This window comes from Lucilia sericata, unplaced genomic scaffold, assembly GCF_015586225.1.
Source record: "Lucilia sericata isolate MDLA Ls3-8-SP2 unplaced genomic scaffold, ASM1558622v1 Contig000448F_arrow, whole genome shotgun sequence".
Lineage (NCBI taxonomy): Eukaryota > Metazoa > Arthropoda > Insecta > Diptera > Calliphoridae > Lucilia > Lucilia sericata.
This window is the reverse complement of record NW_023994463.1, coordinates 195,048-215,077: the sequence shown is the minus strand read 5'-3', so window position 1 is coordinate 215,077 and position 20,030 is coordinate 195,048. Positions and strand designations below refer to the sequence as shown.

Below are 20,030 nucleotides of genomic sequence, written 5' to 3'. Positions count from 1 at the left end.
TAATCTTTTACATTCTTAAATGAATCTTATTTTTATCTCAAATCAAGTATGTATTTGAGATTAAATCAAACCGGTAATTCTTAAAATAAGTATAATGTAAAATCACTTTGAATCCAAAAGGATACTTAACGAATCTGTACTTGAATCAGGTATTTTGGTTTAAGAAATACTGTACTTATTAAACTTATATTATTGCTTTTGCATTAATATTTACCACTGTTTCTTTGCTAAAATTCAATTTGTTTTCCCCTCCCCATATGACCTTACTTTTCAAGATCATGATGTCAGCATTGGAAAATGAAAATGAGTATGAGGAAGAAAAAAAAAACTTTAAAATTAAATTTATTGCCAAACATAAACATTTTTAGCATAAATAAATAAGCAACAAATAAGTAAATATATATAAAAAAGAGATGTGTTTATTAGAGAAGTTTTAAAATAATCAATATTCATATCAAGACTTAAGGGATAACCTAAATAAATCTCTAAAGACCCACAAAACAATCAAGTGCATTAAAGAAAATAGAGAAAATTATGTAAGACATTAACAAGAGTTTTTCGTTATAATGAAAAAGTAAAATTTAAACCACATTAAAAAGATAAACAACCAACCATACGAACAAACAATCCTTTCTACACCATTTCCAATAGCATTTCATATTATTAAAAATGTATTTCAAAATTTTCAATTCCAAGAATTTTTAGAAAATAAAATTTTCTTTTGCAATTACAGTAGACTTTCTGTAATACAAATGCTAATTTGCTAAAATTTTCAAATTGAATTTGGACATGGTGTACAAGCCTAAAGGTCAGACGGCAACAGAATGAAAAATAAAAAATAAATATTCTATTATATTTTAAAGACACATCTATTGGGTATCATGGTAACACTCAATGATTGAGATATAGATACGTGTCGAATGGTTAGAATATGTTAAGTGCTTATATGTGAGACAACATTGACAATGAATGTATGAAAATAATTTCTATTAAATGGAAAATAGTATAAAATTACTTCGGCTACTAAAATACAGTCAATCTGATAATTGGAAGAATTTTTCTGATACTTTAGAAAAATACCAAAAATTTGATAACAAAGTCAAAGAGCTTAAATTAATGGAACAGTAACCGTCCAATACTCGAAAAACTCTTATACGATTTAGCCATATTTTTATCGAAGCAGAGTCATTCGAGTTCAAAGTTAATTTTGATATTATCATATATCGATATTAATATAAAAATCTGGTTGATTTTCGGTATAGGGCCTTTAATGTGAGATTACCACAGTTGATCGATATTATTACAAACATCTGGTTAATTTTCGGAATATGGCCTTCGATGTGAGATTGGAAGAAATATGTACCGGGCTCTATAGAATTTGAAAGGCGGATTGATCTTAAATTTTTAATCTTAAAACAAATCATTTCTAATGAATTACTTTAATAATTTTTAAACATTTTCAATAAATTCATTTTCTGCCAGAGAGGTTATTTGCCTGGATAGGGTCAATTATGGACCGATGCTAATAAATTGGGATATTGATATTATAGTTTCTATAAAACTTGTAATATAAAACTTCATCGCTATACCGCTATTCGTAAGCTAGTTAGGAGTAATTTAGTCATATTCTGGAAGGGATCTTATATGGGATTTGCGGTTAATTATGAACCGTTCGTCATGAAATTTGTTGATGGCTTTTTCGAAATTATAAAACTTGTTTTACTTGATTATAACGATTAAAGACATTTTCTGCAGGGAACCTTATATGGAGGCTAGGGACCAATATGGACCGATGTTTAGCAATCTTTACAGTAGTATATTTTTTGTTGCATTAAACTTATATTTAATATATTTATGATTGTTTCAACTTTATACCGCGGGATACTTTTGTATGGCGGCTAGGTTGTGAACCAATATAGCCCATTTTTAATATTACACAAACCATATCAATAGAGAACATTTGTGAAAACTTTCAGCTTCTAAAGCATCCATTCGGACTCTATCATTTTGTAATTACGTTTGGATTTTGTTTGTGCTTTCAACAGACAGGTGGACTTGGCTAGAACGTCTTAGAATACAATAAGGACCAAATAAGGACGGTCATGAACCGATATTGCACATTTTTAATATTACACAAACCATATCAATACAGAATATTTGTGGAAAACTTTAAGATCCTTAGCTCCCATTCGGAACTTATCATTTTGTAATTACGTACGGATTTTGTTTGTGCTTTCAATACGATAAGGATCTAGAATATATATGTATACTTTTTTGGCTCTCAATCTGTTAAATGATAGATGAAGGAAACATATATATTCCCCATCTTATTCATGGTGGGTATAAAAATCTTGACTTTTTAGAAAAAAGTAGTACCTTTCTTTTGATATATAAATTATATAAAATTTCTTATGTGTACACGGAGGGAAAAGGAAATATACACGACTGGTACCAAATTGACACCAAAGAGCTTATAATTTTTCAATAACATCCGTTGTCAAACTGTATACATACGTACGACAACCCTATTTAATGTTGACAACGCAACTTTGTCAACATTGCAACAATTCGTTGTCGAAATCTAAATTTTATACACAGCCGTTGTCAAAATGTTAACAAACGTGGTAACGGATTGTTTGTTAACATTTAGACAACGGATGTGTATAACATTTAGATTTCGACAACGAATTGTTGCAATGTTGTCAACATTACATAGTGCTGTCGTACGTATGTATATACTTTGATGGTATTGAAAAATTATAAACAGTTTGGTGTCAATTTGATACCAGGCGTGTATATTTCTTTTTTTCTTTGTGTAGAACATAGTATCTAAGTTGATCCTAGAGGCAAGAATGAAAGGTTTTTAGACTATGTTATGGTATCCACAGTTAATGACGTTCGTTTCGAGACTTAATTTCATAATTATGCAACTAACAATATTCAGTCTAAGGTTTAATTATTTAGTTTCATTCAAAAACAATGTTGTTTAAAATCCAACTTATTTCTTTGAGTGTAATTTCTTTTATAACAAACAACTTTTCAAAGAGATTAAATTTAAACAATAGAAAAATTAACTTTTATAACAAATAAAAAGGGTTGTTTTCTTTAAACAAAAATGATTTATGAATTCGCACATTTATCTTGAACAACAAATGTCATTTTCTTTTACTAAAACTGATAAAGAAAATATAAACATTAAGAAAGGTCAAGAACCTTACAAAAAAAGAGAAAATAAAAAAAAAAAACATAAAAAAGGCTTATAAAAGGAATTTTACTAATTTATTTTATCAATTTTTATAGTACGATTTTATTTGATTTGAAATTATTTAATATTAAAGAATTATATTTGTGCTTGCCAATCGTATACATCATGTTGATTTTCATTAATCTTTAATTAATCTTTTCATAACATTGTATTTAATATTTTAATAAACAATAAACATATTCAAAAAACAATCTTATCAATATTTATTAGCAATTGATTTAATTCAGGCATATCAATAATAATTTTAATCAATAACAAAGATTTTTAATAAGACACAAACACCACACTCATGGAAATAGTTAAAGGTACACTTAGCATATAATGTATCCACCCTATTGCTTCAAATATTATCTTAATGTAAACGTTTATTTAAACATTGTAATTAAACAATCAACTGTCTGCACATGCTGCCACTGACTTGTTTTGAGGCAATAGACTTAGTTAATGTAAAAAAAATAAATTATATTGAAAATTCAAAACACTTGTATAAATTAGTAAACGATTTTTTTTATTGTAAACAAAAACTTTAACTTTTCAAAGTTATTTTAATCTAATATTACGCATTTACATTCTTGTAATTAAAAGTGTAAAACTTTTGTTGTCTCGACCAACTGTGGAAGCATTTGGGTAAAACGCATGTACGTAATTACGAGTATTAAATGTAAAATAAAGAGTCATTTTTGCCTTTTATGCAATTTTCAAAGTCTCTATTTAGGGCCAGCAAATGCACATAATTTAAAGCTCATTAAATGGTTCTGCGTATAAGGATGGGGTCGAAGAATTGTACAATTATCAGTACATCTGATAATTGGGTTTTAAATGTATGTTAAATTTTTAAAATAGCTGATAGTGATGTTGCAGTTAAGTACAGAATAATGTTAATTAGGTGAAAATGGTTCATTAAAGGGTCGTTTGCATTTAGTAGGTTTAGAAAGTAAAGACTATTTAAACTTACTTTTGAAAGACAAATATTTCTATAACTTTGTTTGGGTGCTTTATGTTAGTCGGTACTGCTGTAATCTGCTAGTTTGGAGCATGTGGTTCACTATATGCTAGAGGCTTTGGGATAAAGACACCGAGCAGAGGGGACGGGGGGGGGAGGGGAGAGAAAGGGGCGGAGGAACGAGCGAGCGAGCGAGCGGCGAGCGAGCGAGCGAGCGAGCGAGCGAGCGAGCGAGCGAGCGAGCGAGCGAGCGAGCGAGCGAGCGAGCGAGCGAGCGAGCGGCGAGCGAGCGAGCGAGGAGAGCGAGCGAGCGAGCGAGCGAGCGAGCGAGAGCGAGCGAGCGAGCGAGCGAGCGAGCGAGCGAGCGAGCGAGCGCGAGCGAGCGAGAGAGAGCGAGCGAGCGAGCGAGCGAGCGAGCGAGCGAGCGAGCGAGCGAGCGAGCGAGCGAGCGAGCGAGCGAGCGAGCGAGCGATCGAGCGAGCGAGCGAGCGAGCGAGCGAGCGAGCGAGCGAGCGAGCGAGCGAGCGAGCGAGCGAGCGAGCGAGGAGCGAGCGAGCGAGCGAGCGAGCGAGCGAGCGAGCGAGCGAGCGAGCGAGCGAGCGAGCGAGCGAGCGAGCGAGCGAGCGAGCGAGCGAGCGAGCGAGCGAGCGAGCGAGCGAGCGAGCGAGCGAGCGAGCGAGCGAGCGAGCGAGCGAGCGAGCGAGCGAGCGAGCGAGCGAGCGAGCGAGCGAGCGAGCGAGCGAGCGAGCGAGCGAGCGAGCGAGCGAGCGAGCGAGCGAGCGAGCGAGCGAGCGAGCGAGCGAGCGAGCGAGCGAGCGAGCGAGCGAGCGAGCGAGCGAGCGAGCGAGCGAGCGAGCGAGCGAGGAGCGAGCGAGCGAGCGAGGCGAGCGAGCGCGAGCGAGCGAGCGAGCGAGGAGCGAGAGAGCGAGCGAGCGAGAGCGAGCGAGCGAGCGAGCGAGCGAGCGAGCAGCGAGCGAGCGAGCGAGAGAGAGCGAGCGAGCGAGCGAGAGACGAGCGAGCGAGCGAGCGAGCGAGCGAGCGAGCAGCGAGCGAGCGAGCGAGCGAGCGAGCAGCGAGCGAGCGAGCGAGCGAGCGAGCGAGCGAGCGAGCGAGCGAGCGAGCGAGCGAGCGAGCGAGCGAGCGAGCGAGCTATCTATCTATCTATCTATCTATATCTATCTATCTATCTATCTATCTATCTATCTATCTATCTATCTATCTATCTATCTATCTATCTATCTATCTATCTATCTATATCTATCTATCTATCTATCTATCTATCTATCTATCTATCTATCTATCTATCTACTCATCTATCTATCTATCTATCTATCTATCTATCTATCTATCTATATCTATCTATCTATCTATCTATCTATCTATCTATCTATCTATCTAAACCTTCCAGTTGAGATCTATGTAAATAATACAAAACTTCAGTATTTCAAAAATGGATATATATTTCTTTGCTCTTGGCATGATCGGAAAAGGCATTTCAGTTTTATATCTCTTAATTTCATCAGCTTTTTAAAGTTAATTTATAAAAACAAAACTATTTTAATTATACAAGCTTTCTATAATTTTGCTCGTCATTGTAAACACATACGTTTCTTAAAAAGTTTCCACTGTAATCAAAGGCTAAACGAGTATTTGTAGGTCAAAAATCATGTTACTTTTTATTTAATATTCATTTCTTGTTTATAAATAAAATTTCACAATATTTCACCAATTTTCCTTTCATGATCAATCTACTAACAACAACAGTCTAGTCTCGTTTCTTGAAATGACTCATTTTGGGAAAATTTTTTTGCTTAACAATAACGTTAACAACTTTAAAATATAAATAAAAATATTTATTTACCTGTGATCTAATACTCTTTTATAACTATGAGCAACTGTATCAATCGCTGATAGACCATTTAATAGAGATTGTTGTTCCAATTCTTGTCTTTCTTCCGCAGTGGCCATGTTTGTATGATTTTCACGTGTATTATTTGTTTTTAACGAATTTTCAGCAGATTCTGTATTAAGATTTGTTTGATTTGTTTGTGTTTTTGTGGGAAATTTCTTATTAACACCTAGAGAATTTGAACGAGAACGTAAAACAGTGGAGGAGATGGTGGGGAAACCGGGATTTAAGATTTCAAAAGCATCTTGGGAAATTTCAGGCATTATTTATAATTATTTTCTACTACACGTTTATGTATTAAGAAAAATTCACTAAAATATATTTAGAGATCGTTTGTTTTATGACTTTTTGTTCTGTCACACTTAAATATAACGTTTGTTAAGCAGGAACGTCTATTTACAACTGCCAGTGGATGTAAAATTAAAAAATTTAATAATAAATTATGAACCGAGAACAAAAAAAAGTATTTCCAAGATACGTTTAAATTATGCGGTATAATTGTTGTTGTTGTTACTCTTATTTTTATTTGCAAAAAAAAATTCATAAATTTTTATATTTATTCACGTTGTTATAGTAGTAATTCGTATCTTATCAGTAGCAAAAAAAATATAAAACACTCACACGCTTAGACATTTACACGCTCTGAGCTATTTTGAACAACAACAAAAACAATGCTTCTTATCAATTTTTATTTTAATAATTAATTCAATGATTTCTTTATGCTCTTTTCTAGTTTTATTACTTTAAGAGATTTTTTTTAATAAGTTGTACTCTTTTTTAAGTATATATTTAAAATTCCCTTAAATAAACAAATATTTAGTTATTTCTCAAGTTGTCATGGCTTGATTTTTGAAAACTTTCAATCTGTCATTTACTCACTTTCAATAGAGTTATTTTGCTTTTATTGTTATTGTTTTTATTGCTCTTTAGTTGTCATTTGCTATTTTTTTTCTGTTTGGTTCGAAATTGTTTGTATTTCCATATAGAAAATATTTACCAACGCATTTGTTTATATGCGTTTCATTTTTTCAAGTCATGACGAATTTGTAAAATACAAAAATAGAATCGCAGTAGTTGTAGACTAATGTGTTATGACATGTTACGAGGGTTGACTGTTAAGTTAAAAATCTTAAAGCTAATTTTTAAGGAAATTCGAAAATTTCAACACTTTGATTCGGTTCTTATGGAAATTTCGTTTCTGGACTACAGATCAAGGCTATAGATCATACTATAGTCAAGACTATAGATCACACTATAGTCAGGACTATAAATCATTCTAGCCTGGACTCTAAATCACTCTAAAGTCTAGACTATAGATCACTCTAAAGTCTGGACTATAGATCACTCTTTAGTATGGGCTAAAGATCATTCTATAGTCTGGACTATAGATCATTCTATAGTCTTGACTATAGATCACTCTAAAGTATGATCTATAGATTACTCTATAGTCTGAACTATGGATTACTCTATAGTCTGGACTAAACTGGACTTCTATAGTCTGGACTATAGATCACTGTATACTCTGGACTATAGATCACTCTATAGTCTGGACTAAACATCACTTTATAGTCTGGATTGAAGATTTCTCTAAAGTATGGACTATAGATCATTCTTAGTCTAGACTATAGATCACTCTAATGTCTGGACTATAGATCATTCTATAGTTTTGACTATAGATCACTCTACAGTCTGGACTATATATCACTCAATAGTCTGGACTATTGATCACTCTATAGTCTGAACTATAGCTCACTCTAGTTTAGAATATAGATCACTCTACAGTCTGGACTATAGAGCACTCTATAGTCTTGACTATATATCACTCTATAGTCTGGACTATATACCACTCTATAGTTTAAACTATAGATCACTCTATAGTCTGGACTGTAGATCATTCTAAAGTCTGGACTGTAGATCACTCTATAGTCTAAACTATAGATCACTCTATAGTCAGGACTGTAGATCTTTCCATAGTCTGGACTACAGATCACTCCGTAGTGTGGACAACAGATCACTCCGTAGTGTGGACTACAGATCACTCTATAGTCTGGACTATAGATCACGCTATAATATTTACTATAGATCACTCTATAGTCTGGACTCTAGATCACTCTAGTCTGGACTATTGATCACTCTATAGTCTGAACTATAGATCACTCTATAGTCTGAACTCGATAGTCTAGACTATACTTGACTATATATCACTCTATAGACTGGACTATAGATCACCCTATAGTGGACAATAGATCACGCTATAGTCTGGACTATAGATTACTTTATAGTCTGGATTATAGATCACTCTATAGTCTGGACTCTATTGTGTAAACTATAGATCACTCTATAGTCTGAACTATAGATCACTCTAAAGTCTGAACTATAGATTACTCTATAATCTGGACTACAGATCACATAGTCAGGACTTTAGATCACTCTATATTCTATCTCTATATTTTTTTTTTTTTTAAATTTTTCCATTTCTAAAAAAACTTAAAGTGAATACAATTTGTGTTTAATTTATGCAAATTTGTATAGGAAATAGCATAATACAAATTTAATAAATGTCTAACTTTTTAAAACATTCCACCCCATAAATTCACTGTCAATTATTTCAGTATGTATTAAGAACTCAGCCAAAAATTATAAAACAAACCACGTACTCGCTAACATTAACTCAATGACATACAAAGTGTGTTAAATATAATAAAGTAAGTGTGTATAGACAGACAGACACATTATTATAAAGCAAAATTTGCATTTCAAATGTTATTTATGAGTTTATTTTTCTTTTCTTTAAGAAGTTTGCTTTGCTAAGTTTTTTCATCTTCTTCCTTGTTTATCTTTAAAAATTTTAAGATTGACTTAAGAAAAAAAAAAAGAATAGCAAATGCGTTTTTTTAATACATATTCTACTACTTTATCACATTATAATGTCATTTTAGGTAATCAAAAGTATTAAGGAATATTTTTATTTTGCAAAAAATTTACTTTATTAACAGCTGCTGCTATTTTTGTTTAAATATGCATATCTACATATCTCTTAAAGTTCTATTTTAAAATGTTACTCTTTCAGCTGCATTTAAGTTAAATTATAATTATCGTTTTATTTAATATTGTTGAAAAGTAAAAGTGATTTATTCAAGCAAGATAATTTGAAATAATACTCTTAAAATCTTAGACATCTTTGACGTACAGAATTCTTTTTAACAAAAATATGATGTCATTATTTAAATAAATACAAAATACTTGTTGTATTTGTATTCATAACAGTCTAGTGCAAATATATATTAAAATTTATTTGAAATAAAATATTATTTTATTTTTGTAAAATATTTATCAAGTTAAGTGTTTATCTAATTTAGTAAATTGTAGATATTATTTTCTTGTTTGATAAAATACATACTTTAGTTTTTATCAGTGGAAAGTTTTTATACTTTATAAGTATAAAAGATTTTATACATACGAAATGATTGACAATTTTTGGAATAGAATAATGTAAATTCTTCGAATTAATCAGTACTGTAGATCACTCTGTAGTCCACTCTATTGTCTAAACTAAATTTATAGTCTGAACTTTAGATCATTCTATTTTATGATCTTGTCTATAGATCACTCAATTGTTTGTACTATAAAACCATTCTATAGTCTAATGTGGGGACTATACAGTGATCTCTATAGTATGATGTATAGATCAATCTATAGTGTGAACTATAGATCATTCTAAAGTTTTGACTACATACCACTGTATAGTGCGGTCTATAGATTACTCTAAAGACTGGAATGTAGATTACTCCATATGTCACTCTTTGAACTACAGATCACTAATTATGATCTATGATCGCTCTATAGTCTGGACTCTATTGCCTGGATTATGGAGTATTCTATATTCTGGACTATGGAGTGAGCTACAACTCCCTTCTATAGTCTGGACTATATATCACTCCATAGTCTGGATTATAGATTAATCTATACTATAGAGTCTATAGTCTCGAATAGAAACCGTTCTATTATCTGCATCACTCTAATAAGATTCTATTGCTGAATTATAGAGTATTTCAACTTCTAGATTATATAGGTCACTCTGAAGTCCTGACTATAGATCACTCTAAAGCTTCGACTATAGATAAATCTATAGCCTGAATTAAAGATCACTCTATAGTCTGGACCATAGGTCACTCTAAAGTCTGAACTATAGATCACTCTGAAGTCTGAACTATAGATCACTCTATAGCCTGGACTATAGATCACTCTATAGCCTGGACCATATATCACTCTATAGTCTGGACTATAGATCACTCTATAGCTTGGAATATAGATCACTCTATAGTCTGGACCATAGGTCACTCTTAAGTCTGAACTATAGGTCACTCTGAAGTCTTGACTATAGATCACTCTAAAGCTTGGACTATAGATTAATCTATAGCCTGAACTATAGATCAATTTATAGTCTGAACCATAGTTCACTCTAAAGTCTGAACTATAGATCACTCTGAAGTTTGGACTACAAATCACTCTATAGCCTGGACTATAGATCACTCTATAGCCTGGACTATAGATCTCTCTATAGTATCACTCTGAAGTCTGGACTATAGATCACTCTATAGCCTAGACTATATATCACTCTATAGCCTGGACTATAGGTTACTCTATAGTCTGAATTATAGATCACTCAATAGTCAGGACTATAGTTCTCATTAGTAAGACTCTAATGCCTGAATTATAAAACATTCTATCTTCTGGACTATAGGACACTCTGAAGTCTGAACTATAGATCATTTTATAGTCTGGACTATAGACCTCATTATACTCTGGACCATAGACCTAGATTTGAGCGATTGTATAGACCTAGATATGGGCGATTGTATAGAAGTTTAGTTATACTTTAATTCACCAGCGACTCTCGTATGTAGTCCGATAAAAGTTTATACAGTTACTATGATTAAATAATTTTCTTTTTGTTTTTAGATAAGATAGTAAACTTAAAATTTTAAAAGGAACTTTACTTTGTCGTTTCTAATTAAAAACATAAAAGGCGTTTTTCAATTTTTGTTATATACAGTTGAGGTATTTCCTTTGTTTAACCAATCAGTCGTTTGATGATTTTATAAAAAATTTTCCAATTTGTTTTCGAATTCGATTAAGATTTTTTCGAGGAAAATTTGCCGACATCATTATCGATTATATTTTATTGTTATTTGCACTACAGTATTTGTTCTATAAACCATTGTTAAATGCAAACTTTAATTACGTTTAAGCTCTTTAATATGTTAAAATTTAGTTAATTTATTTACTTTCGCCAACATATTCCATTATTTAAATAGTAATTATTTAATTTTTGTTGTCAAGTTCCATACAAGTCCATAAAACACTGGTTTTTATATAAAAAAACAAAAATCTAATTTAAATATATATAGCCAACCACACAACTTTTTAAACTAATTGCAGCAGCATAAACTCATATTTTCGGATACACATTTTTTTTTTAGATTTTGAGATATAAATATTGTATTAAGCACCAAAATTTGTTTAATTAAACATTAGTTCGATGAGGTTTAGAATAAATATTTATGTTTCAAAGTAAATTTTAATTACAAACGGCAAGTATTAACATTCAGTAATCCAAAAACAACTACAGCAATAAAAACAATAACAACAACAACACTTATTCCAAAGTAAGTGTAAACAACAGCCCACTAACCAACCTTGTTGTTGGAATAATAAAAAATTCATAAAACCGAATGTTAAAAATAGAAAAAATTTTTTATTTTTTTTTTTTTTAATGACTAAATTCCCAATAAATTTTTTTTTTTGTTGCAAAAATAAATTTTTTATAATTTTTCACTTAAAATTGTTTGTTTGTTTTGTTACACATACACTTATAATTAAAATAATATTACAACAAATTTGTGTATATATAAAAAAAATCTTTTGTCTAGTTTATGATCAATACCGGTCAACGTACTGGGTACAACTGATCGTGAGCAACCAAGTGAGTGAGTTGGTGTGTTGGAATGCTCTTGCTTAACCAACAACAATATAAAAAAGTTTAAACAAAAACAACACTATGAAAATTCATATAAAACAAGATACAAACTTTTAGTACATTTTTGGCATAAAATATAAAGAAAAAACAATAATAAGAAGAGTAAACGAGTACTTTTGTTTACAACAAATACTCACTCTTTTTTCAACAATTATAAAGGGGATTGTAGGGTGATTTTCTTCTACACTCACTTTACTCTTGCAATTACTCACTCACTCGCTCAGTGTTAAGCTCACATCCAATAGTTGGTTCCATTTTTGTTGTTGCCAGTTGTATCTTGTATGAAAATAAATTATAATTTATTTTTTTTCATTGTTTTTTTTTTTGTAGTATTTGTTTTATTTCCTATTTCAGATATGAATTTTTATGTTTATGTGGGTTCATGTTTTTTTTTAATTTTATTGTTATTGTTATTCTTTTATTTTGATTTTGCTTTCCATTAATGTGGGCCAAACAAACCAGAAATCATGAAAATATTTGTAGTAGCCACGACAGTAGTTGTTATTTTTTGATTATTTTGTGTTGTTCGTAAGAAAAATTTTCCATTGCTCCTTTACTATATGAAAGCCATTTGGATATTTTAATGGGAAACTGAACTATATGTATCGAAACTGTAGATATGTAGATATACAGATAGAGAGATAGATAGATAGATAGATAGATAGATAGATAGATAGATAGATAGATAGATAGATAGATAGATAGATAGATAGATAGATATATAGATAGATAGATAGATAGATAGATAGATAGATAGATAGATAGATAGATAGATAGATAGATAGATAGATAGATAGATGGATGGATGGATGGATGGATAGATAGATAGATAGATAGATAGATAGATAGATAGATAGATAGATAGATAGTAGATAGATAGATAGATAGATAGATAGATCGATAGATAGATAGATAGATAGATAGATAGATAGATAGATAGATAGATAGATAGATAGATAGATAGATAGATAGATAGATAGATAGATAGATAGATAGATAGATAGATAGATAGATAGATAGATAGATAGATAGATAGATAGATAGATAGATAGATAGATAGATATAGATAGATAGATAGATAGATAGATAGATAGATAGATAGATAGATAGATAGATAGATAGATAGATAGATAGATAGATAGATAGATAGATAGATAGATAGATAGATAGATAGATAGATAGATAGATAGATAGATAGATAGATAGATAGATAGATAGATAGATAGATAGATAGATAGATAGATAGATAGATAGATAGATAGATAGATAGATAGATAGATAGATAGATAGATAGATAGATAGATAGATAGATAGATAGATAGATAGATAGATAGATAGATAGATAGATAGATAGATAGATAGATAGATAGATAGATAGATAGATAGATAGATAGATAGATAGATAGATAGATAGATAGATGATAGATAGATAGATAGATAGATAGATAGATAGATAGATAGATAGATAGATAGATAGATAGATAGATAGATAGATAGATAGATAGATAGATAGATAGATAGATAGATAGATAGATAGATAGATAGATAGATAGATAGATAGATAGATAGATAGATAGATAGATAGATAGATAGATAGATAGATAGATAGATAGATAGATAGATAGATAGATAGATAGATAGATAGATAGATAGATAGATAGATAGATAGATAGATAGATAGATAGATAGATAGATAGATAGATAGATAGATAGATAGATAGATAGATAGATAGATAGATAGATAGATAGATAGATAGATAGATAGATAGATAGATAGATAGATAGATAGATAGATAGATAGATAGATAGATAGATAGATAGATAGATAGATAGATAGATAGATAGATAGATAGATAGATAGATAGATAGATAGATAGATAGATAGATAGATAGATAGATAGATAGATAGATAGATAGATAGATAGATAGATAGATAGATAGATAGATAGATAGATAGATAGATAGATAGATAGATAGATAGATAGATAGATAGATAGATAGATAGATAGATAGATAGATAGATAGATAGATAGATAGATAGATAGATAGATAGATAGATAGATAGATAGATAGATAGATAGATAGATAGATAGATAGATAGATAGATAGATAGATAGATAGATAGATAGATAGATAGATAGATAGATAGATAGATAGATAGATAGAAGATAGATAGATAGATAGATAGATAGATAGATAGATAGATAGGTTCTGAAAGACTTTAATGTGAGAAGTTCTTTCAAAACCTAGGCCTAGGTCACTAAAACACAAAATCAAAATCGCAACCACTCTACCATCGTACTCATTTTAAGCTTCTAAATTACACACGCCAACAAATTTAAAAAAAGACGAAACTCAAAGACCAAAGTAAGCTTTTTTAAGGGTTTGAGCAACACTGAAACTTGTCTTAGAATTTCTCTCATATCACATAAAGTTTTCCACCACAACAACTTTTATTTTCTTTATTTTACGACAAAAAAAGTCAATTGTCGATATCTCAGATATTAGAAGATATTTTGTTTTAGCAATTCAAAAAGTATTTTTTGGCAATATTTTTGAGAAATTGATTTGTCATAAATTAAAAAGAGAAATATAGTAAAAAATTCAAGATTTAGCTTAAAATATATCAAAAAAGAATGTAGATGAAAAGATTTTGACACGACTTAACAAATTCTATAAATAAAGATGTCTCCGCGCAGCTCAGATCAATCGCTTAGAAAAGTATACTTTAGTCTCTGGAAATGTGTTGGCCTGTGTTATTATCAGACCCAAAATAATTGCCCCCTAAAAATAAAATTATCTATCTATCCAAAAAAAAAAAATCTATTGTATTGGCTTGTCAAGCTGCCATGCAAAAGAAAGTGTTAATTCTTTTGCTAAATATTTATTTAAAATAAGCTCGCTAACTGATATGGGTATAAATAAATATAGAGAAAAAAAATATGTATAAATATTCCATTATTATTAGAAAATTTAATAAATTTTTATTTAGTATTATTATGAGTACAATATCAATAGAAAATAATGTTTTTATTATAAATTTTTGATTGATATCAAATAGCATTTTATCATTTCTTTTTTTCAATAAAAGAAAAACGTAAAGAAATTTCAATACTTGTCGACAATAACTTGTTGTCTCTTTTGTTTAGTGAACTGGTGGTAGGTAGGAGTATGAAATGTATCATAGAATGGTAATAAGGAGGGGTTATTGATTACTTTTCAAGTAACTGGTATTAAAAGTTTTATTTAAACAAACATTTGGGTTGTAGAAAACACATATGGTTTTTAACTGATAAAGAGAGTTTTATTTGGGAAAATTGTTGTTGACTTTTATAAATTTAGTATTTTTTTAAATAAATTTGCATTGAAGGAAAGTGAAGTTAGTAAGAAATTTCATAATGTTATGAAATTTTGAATTTTTTTTGAAATTTAAATTTTTGGGGAATAGAATCAAATCTCTAGAAAAATTTCCAATAAAATCTCTAATGAAATTAAATTATTATTATAAATCATTAGTTAATAGTGTGCAAAGTCATTTTGTTTACACGTGAGCCCCCGTTATCTTGCTTAGGTACATATAGTTTAGTCTCAAAAATGTCTATTAATAAAATAGTTTTTTTTTTATTTAATTTACTAAAAATATTAAGATTAGACTATAACAACAATCAATTGAAAATTGCAATTAAGAAAAAATATAAAACAAGTTGATTTTATTCAACCGTAAAAAATGTGTTTTATTTTTCATAAAATTAATAATTTATAACAAACAACACATTTTTTTTAAAAATGTAATAAAAATAATAAATACGCTGCTGATAAGACAAAGAAATTGACGCAAGATTTGTGTTTTATAAGATCATATTGTACGAAATCACGATAATGGTATCAGATCGCAAGGTTTGTAACAGTTCGAACTACGAAGAATTATTGAATGTTTGGAGGTTCCATGGTACTCTTCATAAAAGGTATTAATCCTTTCTATATCAGTAATGAAAAGCTGAATAGTTTAATATTTTCTGTAACATGACTGAAACATTCCTATTATCTTATTTATTCGATATTGTGTAATTAATAATTTTTAAAAGAATTCATAAAAAATGTTGAATTGTTCCCTTTATCACTAGTCACGTGACTAGTGCGTTTTTTCATAATTTATCACAGAAATCACTTTGTGAAACTTCAAACATTAAACACAATTAGTTTCATTAAAATTCGTCGTGATTCTATAACATTTTTTTTCTCTCTCAAGGCAGTTGTTTACAAAAAGATTATAAAGAATATAATATATAATGTATATTTAATCAGACAAAAATACCTCCCAGAAAGTGGCAAACAGCGGATCGATGAACTTGATAATAATTGATAATAATAATATACAATCTGTATATTTGACATAAATTAGGAAATAAATATAAAAACAGAACATTAATATTTAATGCAGCGATGACAAGAAATAATGATTTTAAAAGTGTAAATATGCAATTTTTTTAAAGAGCAATTAATTATAGGCAATGCAAGGCTTTTATGAAAATTAAATATTTTTCGGGACTGTTTTAGAAAAAAAAACTTAAACTAAAATTCACAAAAATTGGTAAATTCATTTAAATATTGTACTAATTCATTAAACATTTTAATATTGGCATATTAATCGGTATTTATACACAGAGGGAAAAAGAAATATACACGCCTGGTACCAAATTGACACCAAAGAGTTTATAATTTTTCATTAAAAACCGTTGTCAAAGTAACGCAACGTTGTCAACATTGTAACAATTCGTTGTCGAAATCTAAATTGTATACACATCCGTTGTCTAAATGTTAAGGCAACGGATTGTTTGTCAATAGTGAACTTACCACGTTTGTTTACATTTAGACAACGGATGTGTATAAAATTTAGATTTCGTGTTGTCGTACGTATGTATATACTTTGACAACGGATGGTATTGAAAAATTATAAACAGTTTGGTGTAAATTTGGTACCAGGCGTGTATATTTCTTTTTCCCTCTGTGTACATTTTCGGAAATCCTCCCATTAAAAATTGTATACACTTAAAAAAATCCATGCTTAACTTTACGAAAAATGCTTAACTTTACGAAAAAAAGTAACTACTTTTACCTAATATTAATGAAAATTTCTTGCATAATACGAAAATTTTAAAACCCCGAACGAAGTAAGCCATCTGAAAGTCCATTCTGTCAACTTTAAAATATAAGCTTATCATCTGATATATCTTCTTTATTGTTCGAGATATATACTACTACTATTTACACTACTATAGTGCAGAGATTTTTATGCTTTGTAAATATTGTTCATAACATCTCAATCGACTCCAAATCACTTTCTGATTCAACTTAACTATGTCTGTCCGTCTGTCAACTTCAACTGATGATATCTCAGAAACTATAGTCGATTGTTTAGCAATTTAAAAAGTATTTTTAAAAAATTTGGTATGTAATTTTTTTCTAAAATATAGGCGAAATGTACGAAAAAAATACCAATTTTGTCAATTTATTGTTATATCAAGCTTTAGGTGAAGATTTAGCGCGGCTCAATCCTTTAGAAAAGTATACCTTATATATATAAATTGGGCTATGTTATTTTCAGTGTAGTGGCTTCCCTTAAATTTTTGGACGAGATGCTCCACAGATGCTTAAAGTCCAACATGTCCTGGGACACATTTTCTTGGATCTTTAATTCCTTTCCTTTTTACAAGAGTTTAATACAGGCCACAGGCTGAAATTCTAGGTAGTTTTGTGGATTTGCCTCTCATGGTACAAAATTTTCATTATTGTTTGAATACAACTTAAGATCCTTTTTAGCATAGTGCCCAATCGGACCAGAAACATGTAGACACTCTAGGCTGTTTAAAGATTGGTAAATCCCATTTTTTACACATTCCATAATAGATATTTCTGTATTTATCGAGCCTTATGTCACAAAAGAATGGCTTCTTTAGCTTTACAATCTTGAAGAATTTTGTTTGTTTTTTGTCCAGTTTAATTCTTGAACATTACAAATGTTTCATAAAAAGTACATAAGTTTCATCATCCATCACTCACAAGTGTATATTTTAATAAAATTTTACAAAATTTTTCACTCGTTTTTTTGCTTCTAAGTCATTTAGCGTATTGATCTGGATCTTTCTGAACTTTATACGACTTGAAGGCAGCTTTAGCCTTGGCTCTGCACACAAAAGAATCTGAGCATTTAACTTTAAGAGTCGTTTTTCAAAAGGAAGTCTTTGGTGATTTTTTGATAAAAAATTAAAATTTTTTTGGACCAGGAATAAGTTTTGGCAAGAAAATGTATCTATGTATGGATATTATTTGCAAGATTGAAGTTATGTTTTATTTTCGAAAAATGTGTTTATTGAAAATTCGTTAGGTTTGAGTTCTAAAAAATTATGAAATTTTCTTCATTCTTACGAAATTCTTCGAAAATCTTCGACCTAATTCTTCAAAAATTAAAGCTGCTGACAAAACAACACCTGGTTTAACAAAACTATAAAAATTAATTATGTCAGCTTTTTATATCTGAATTAATTTCTTGTTATATGAGTGCTTAGTTACAACTAATCAAAACAATTCTTGTAAATTTAAATTGAATTTCGAAAGGTAGGCAGTTCGGAATTTATTACCACCATTAACTTATTTATTAAAGTTATGTTTATATCATAATTTATCAATATTAATATCAACATTAGTCGGATTATTATAGTCTCGGGTTATTGCTGACTTATATCTAGAGTGATTAAAATGCTAAAGGAGAACTTATAAAGGGGCAGGATAACTTCTGCAATTGTATTTCGAGTATAAATTTTTATGAGGATAGGTAAAATCCTGACCCGATATTGCGAAGTGTTACAGAAGATGTATTCAACTCATATATATTTTAAGGAAACGTAGTCTAAAAGGATGAACAGAAAGTCGTTGCCTAAGCACACGTAATCAAAATAGACCTATGCTGAGACGTAATCAAAGATTAAGTACTTTACTTTATTGGCAATCAGTTAATGTAATCAATTAGAGAAAATGTATATTGTTTAAATAACTGTAAAACTGCTGGTGAAAAAATAAAGCTTATAATTAAATTCCAAATTATTATTTAAATAATACAATTATGGCCAACACCCAAATATAGTAGATACATAGATAAAAAGTTTTAAACAATCAATAAAAAAGAGTGGTACATACTTAACTACACATGAACAGTGGGTAAGATTGATAGAATTGGCTGTTCCGATCGATATAAGATTTGACAAGGTCATAGCCAAGGAGTATACGAGTTTATGTTTTAAAAATGGTCACCACTAATTATCCAGGAGCGAAGCTATGGGGGCTTATATTTATTTGAAAATTTTCATACCTTTTCACGCCTTTTTAAAAATATATAAAAATGTTTGTAATCGGTTGGGAATTAATGCCACGGGTTTGAAAATTGTACATGTCAAAGGTACGCTAATTTGTACCCCAAAAGCGTCGCCATTAGAGTATAAGTGGGCTTTATTTTCAAAACATAAACTACACTACTGCTTGACTACATCCCTGTCAAATATTATTCCAATCGGACCAGCAGTTTAGAAATGACAAATTTATTTTCAAAAAAAATTTTGTTTCTGCCCCACTGTATGTATGTATATTATTGTATATGTATGAACTTGACAGCAATGCTTGTGTACGTGATCATTGCATCGATTGTATTAAGAAAACAACTAATGGTATGACGTACATTACTTTGTGACGTAGTTGTCACGTATGCACACAATTCATTTTCAGTTCACATTTCTTGTTTTTATTTAAAAGAGAAAAAAAAAACTTATCTTTTGTTGTTTATTTTGTTATGAGAATTCAGCAAAATGTATATCGTCACCTG

The 20,030-nt window shown here is 30.2% G+C and overlaps 1 protein-coding gene across 11 annotated transcripts in view; it reads right to left on the bottom strand.

Annotated features, from left to right (window-relative positions):
- LOC119604981 (cytosolic purine 5'-nucleotidase) overlaps window positions 1–20,030 on the bottom strand; it is a 76,612-nt gene that overhangs the window by 52,067 nt on the left and 4,515 nt on the right. Inside the window, exons 1-2 of one of the 11 annotated variants that reach the window (XM_037957910.1) lie at window positions 11,817–12,087; window positions 6,070–6,286 (exon numbers count right to left, since the gene is read on the bottom strand). The exons of 5 other annotated variants lie outside the window; for them this stretch is intronic. In XM_037957910.1, coding sequence (XP_037813838.1) covers window positions 6,070–6,286; window positions 11,817–11,844 — 245 coding nt within the window. In that variant the 5' untranslated portion in view covers window positions 11,845–12,087. Of the gene's footprint in view, window positions 1–6,069; window positions 6,520–6,740; window positions 6,766–11,816; window positions 12,088–20,030 lie in introns of those variants that run through there. 5 more of the 11 variants (XM_037957916.1, XM_037957909.1, XM_037957915.1 and 2 more) reach the window with 5 other exon arrangements.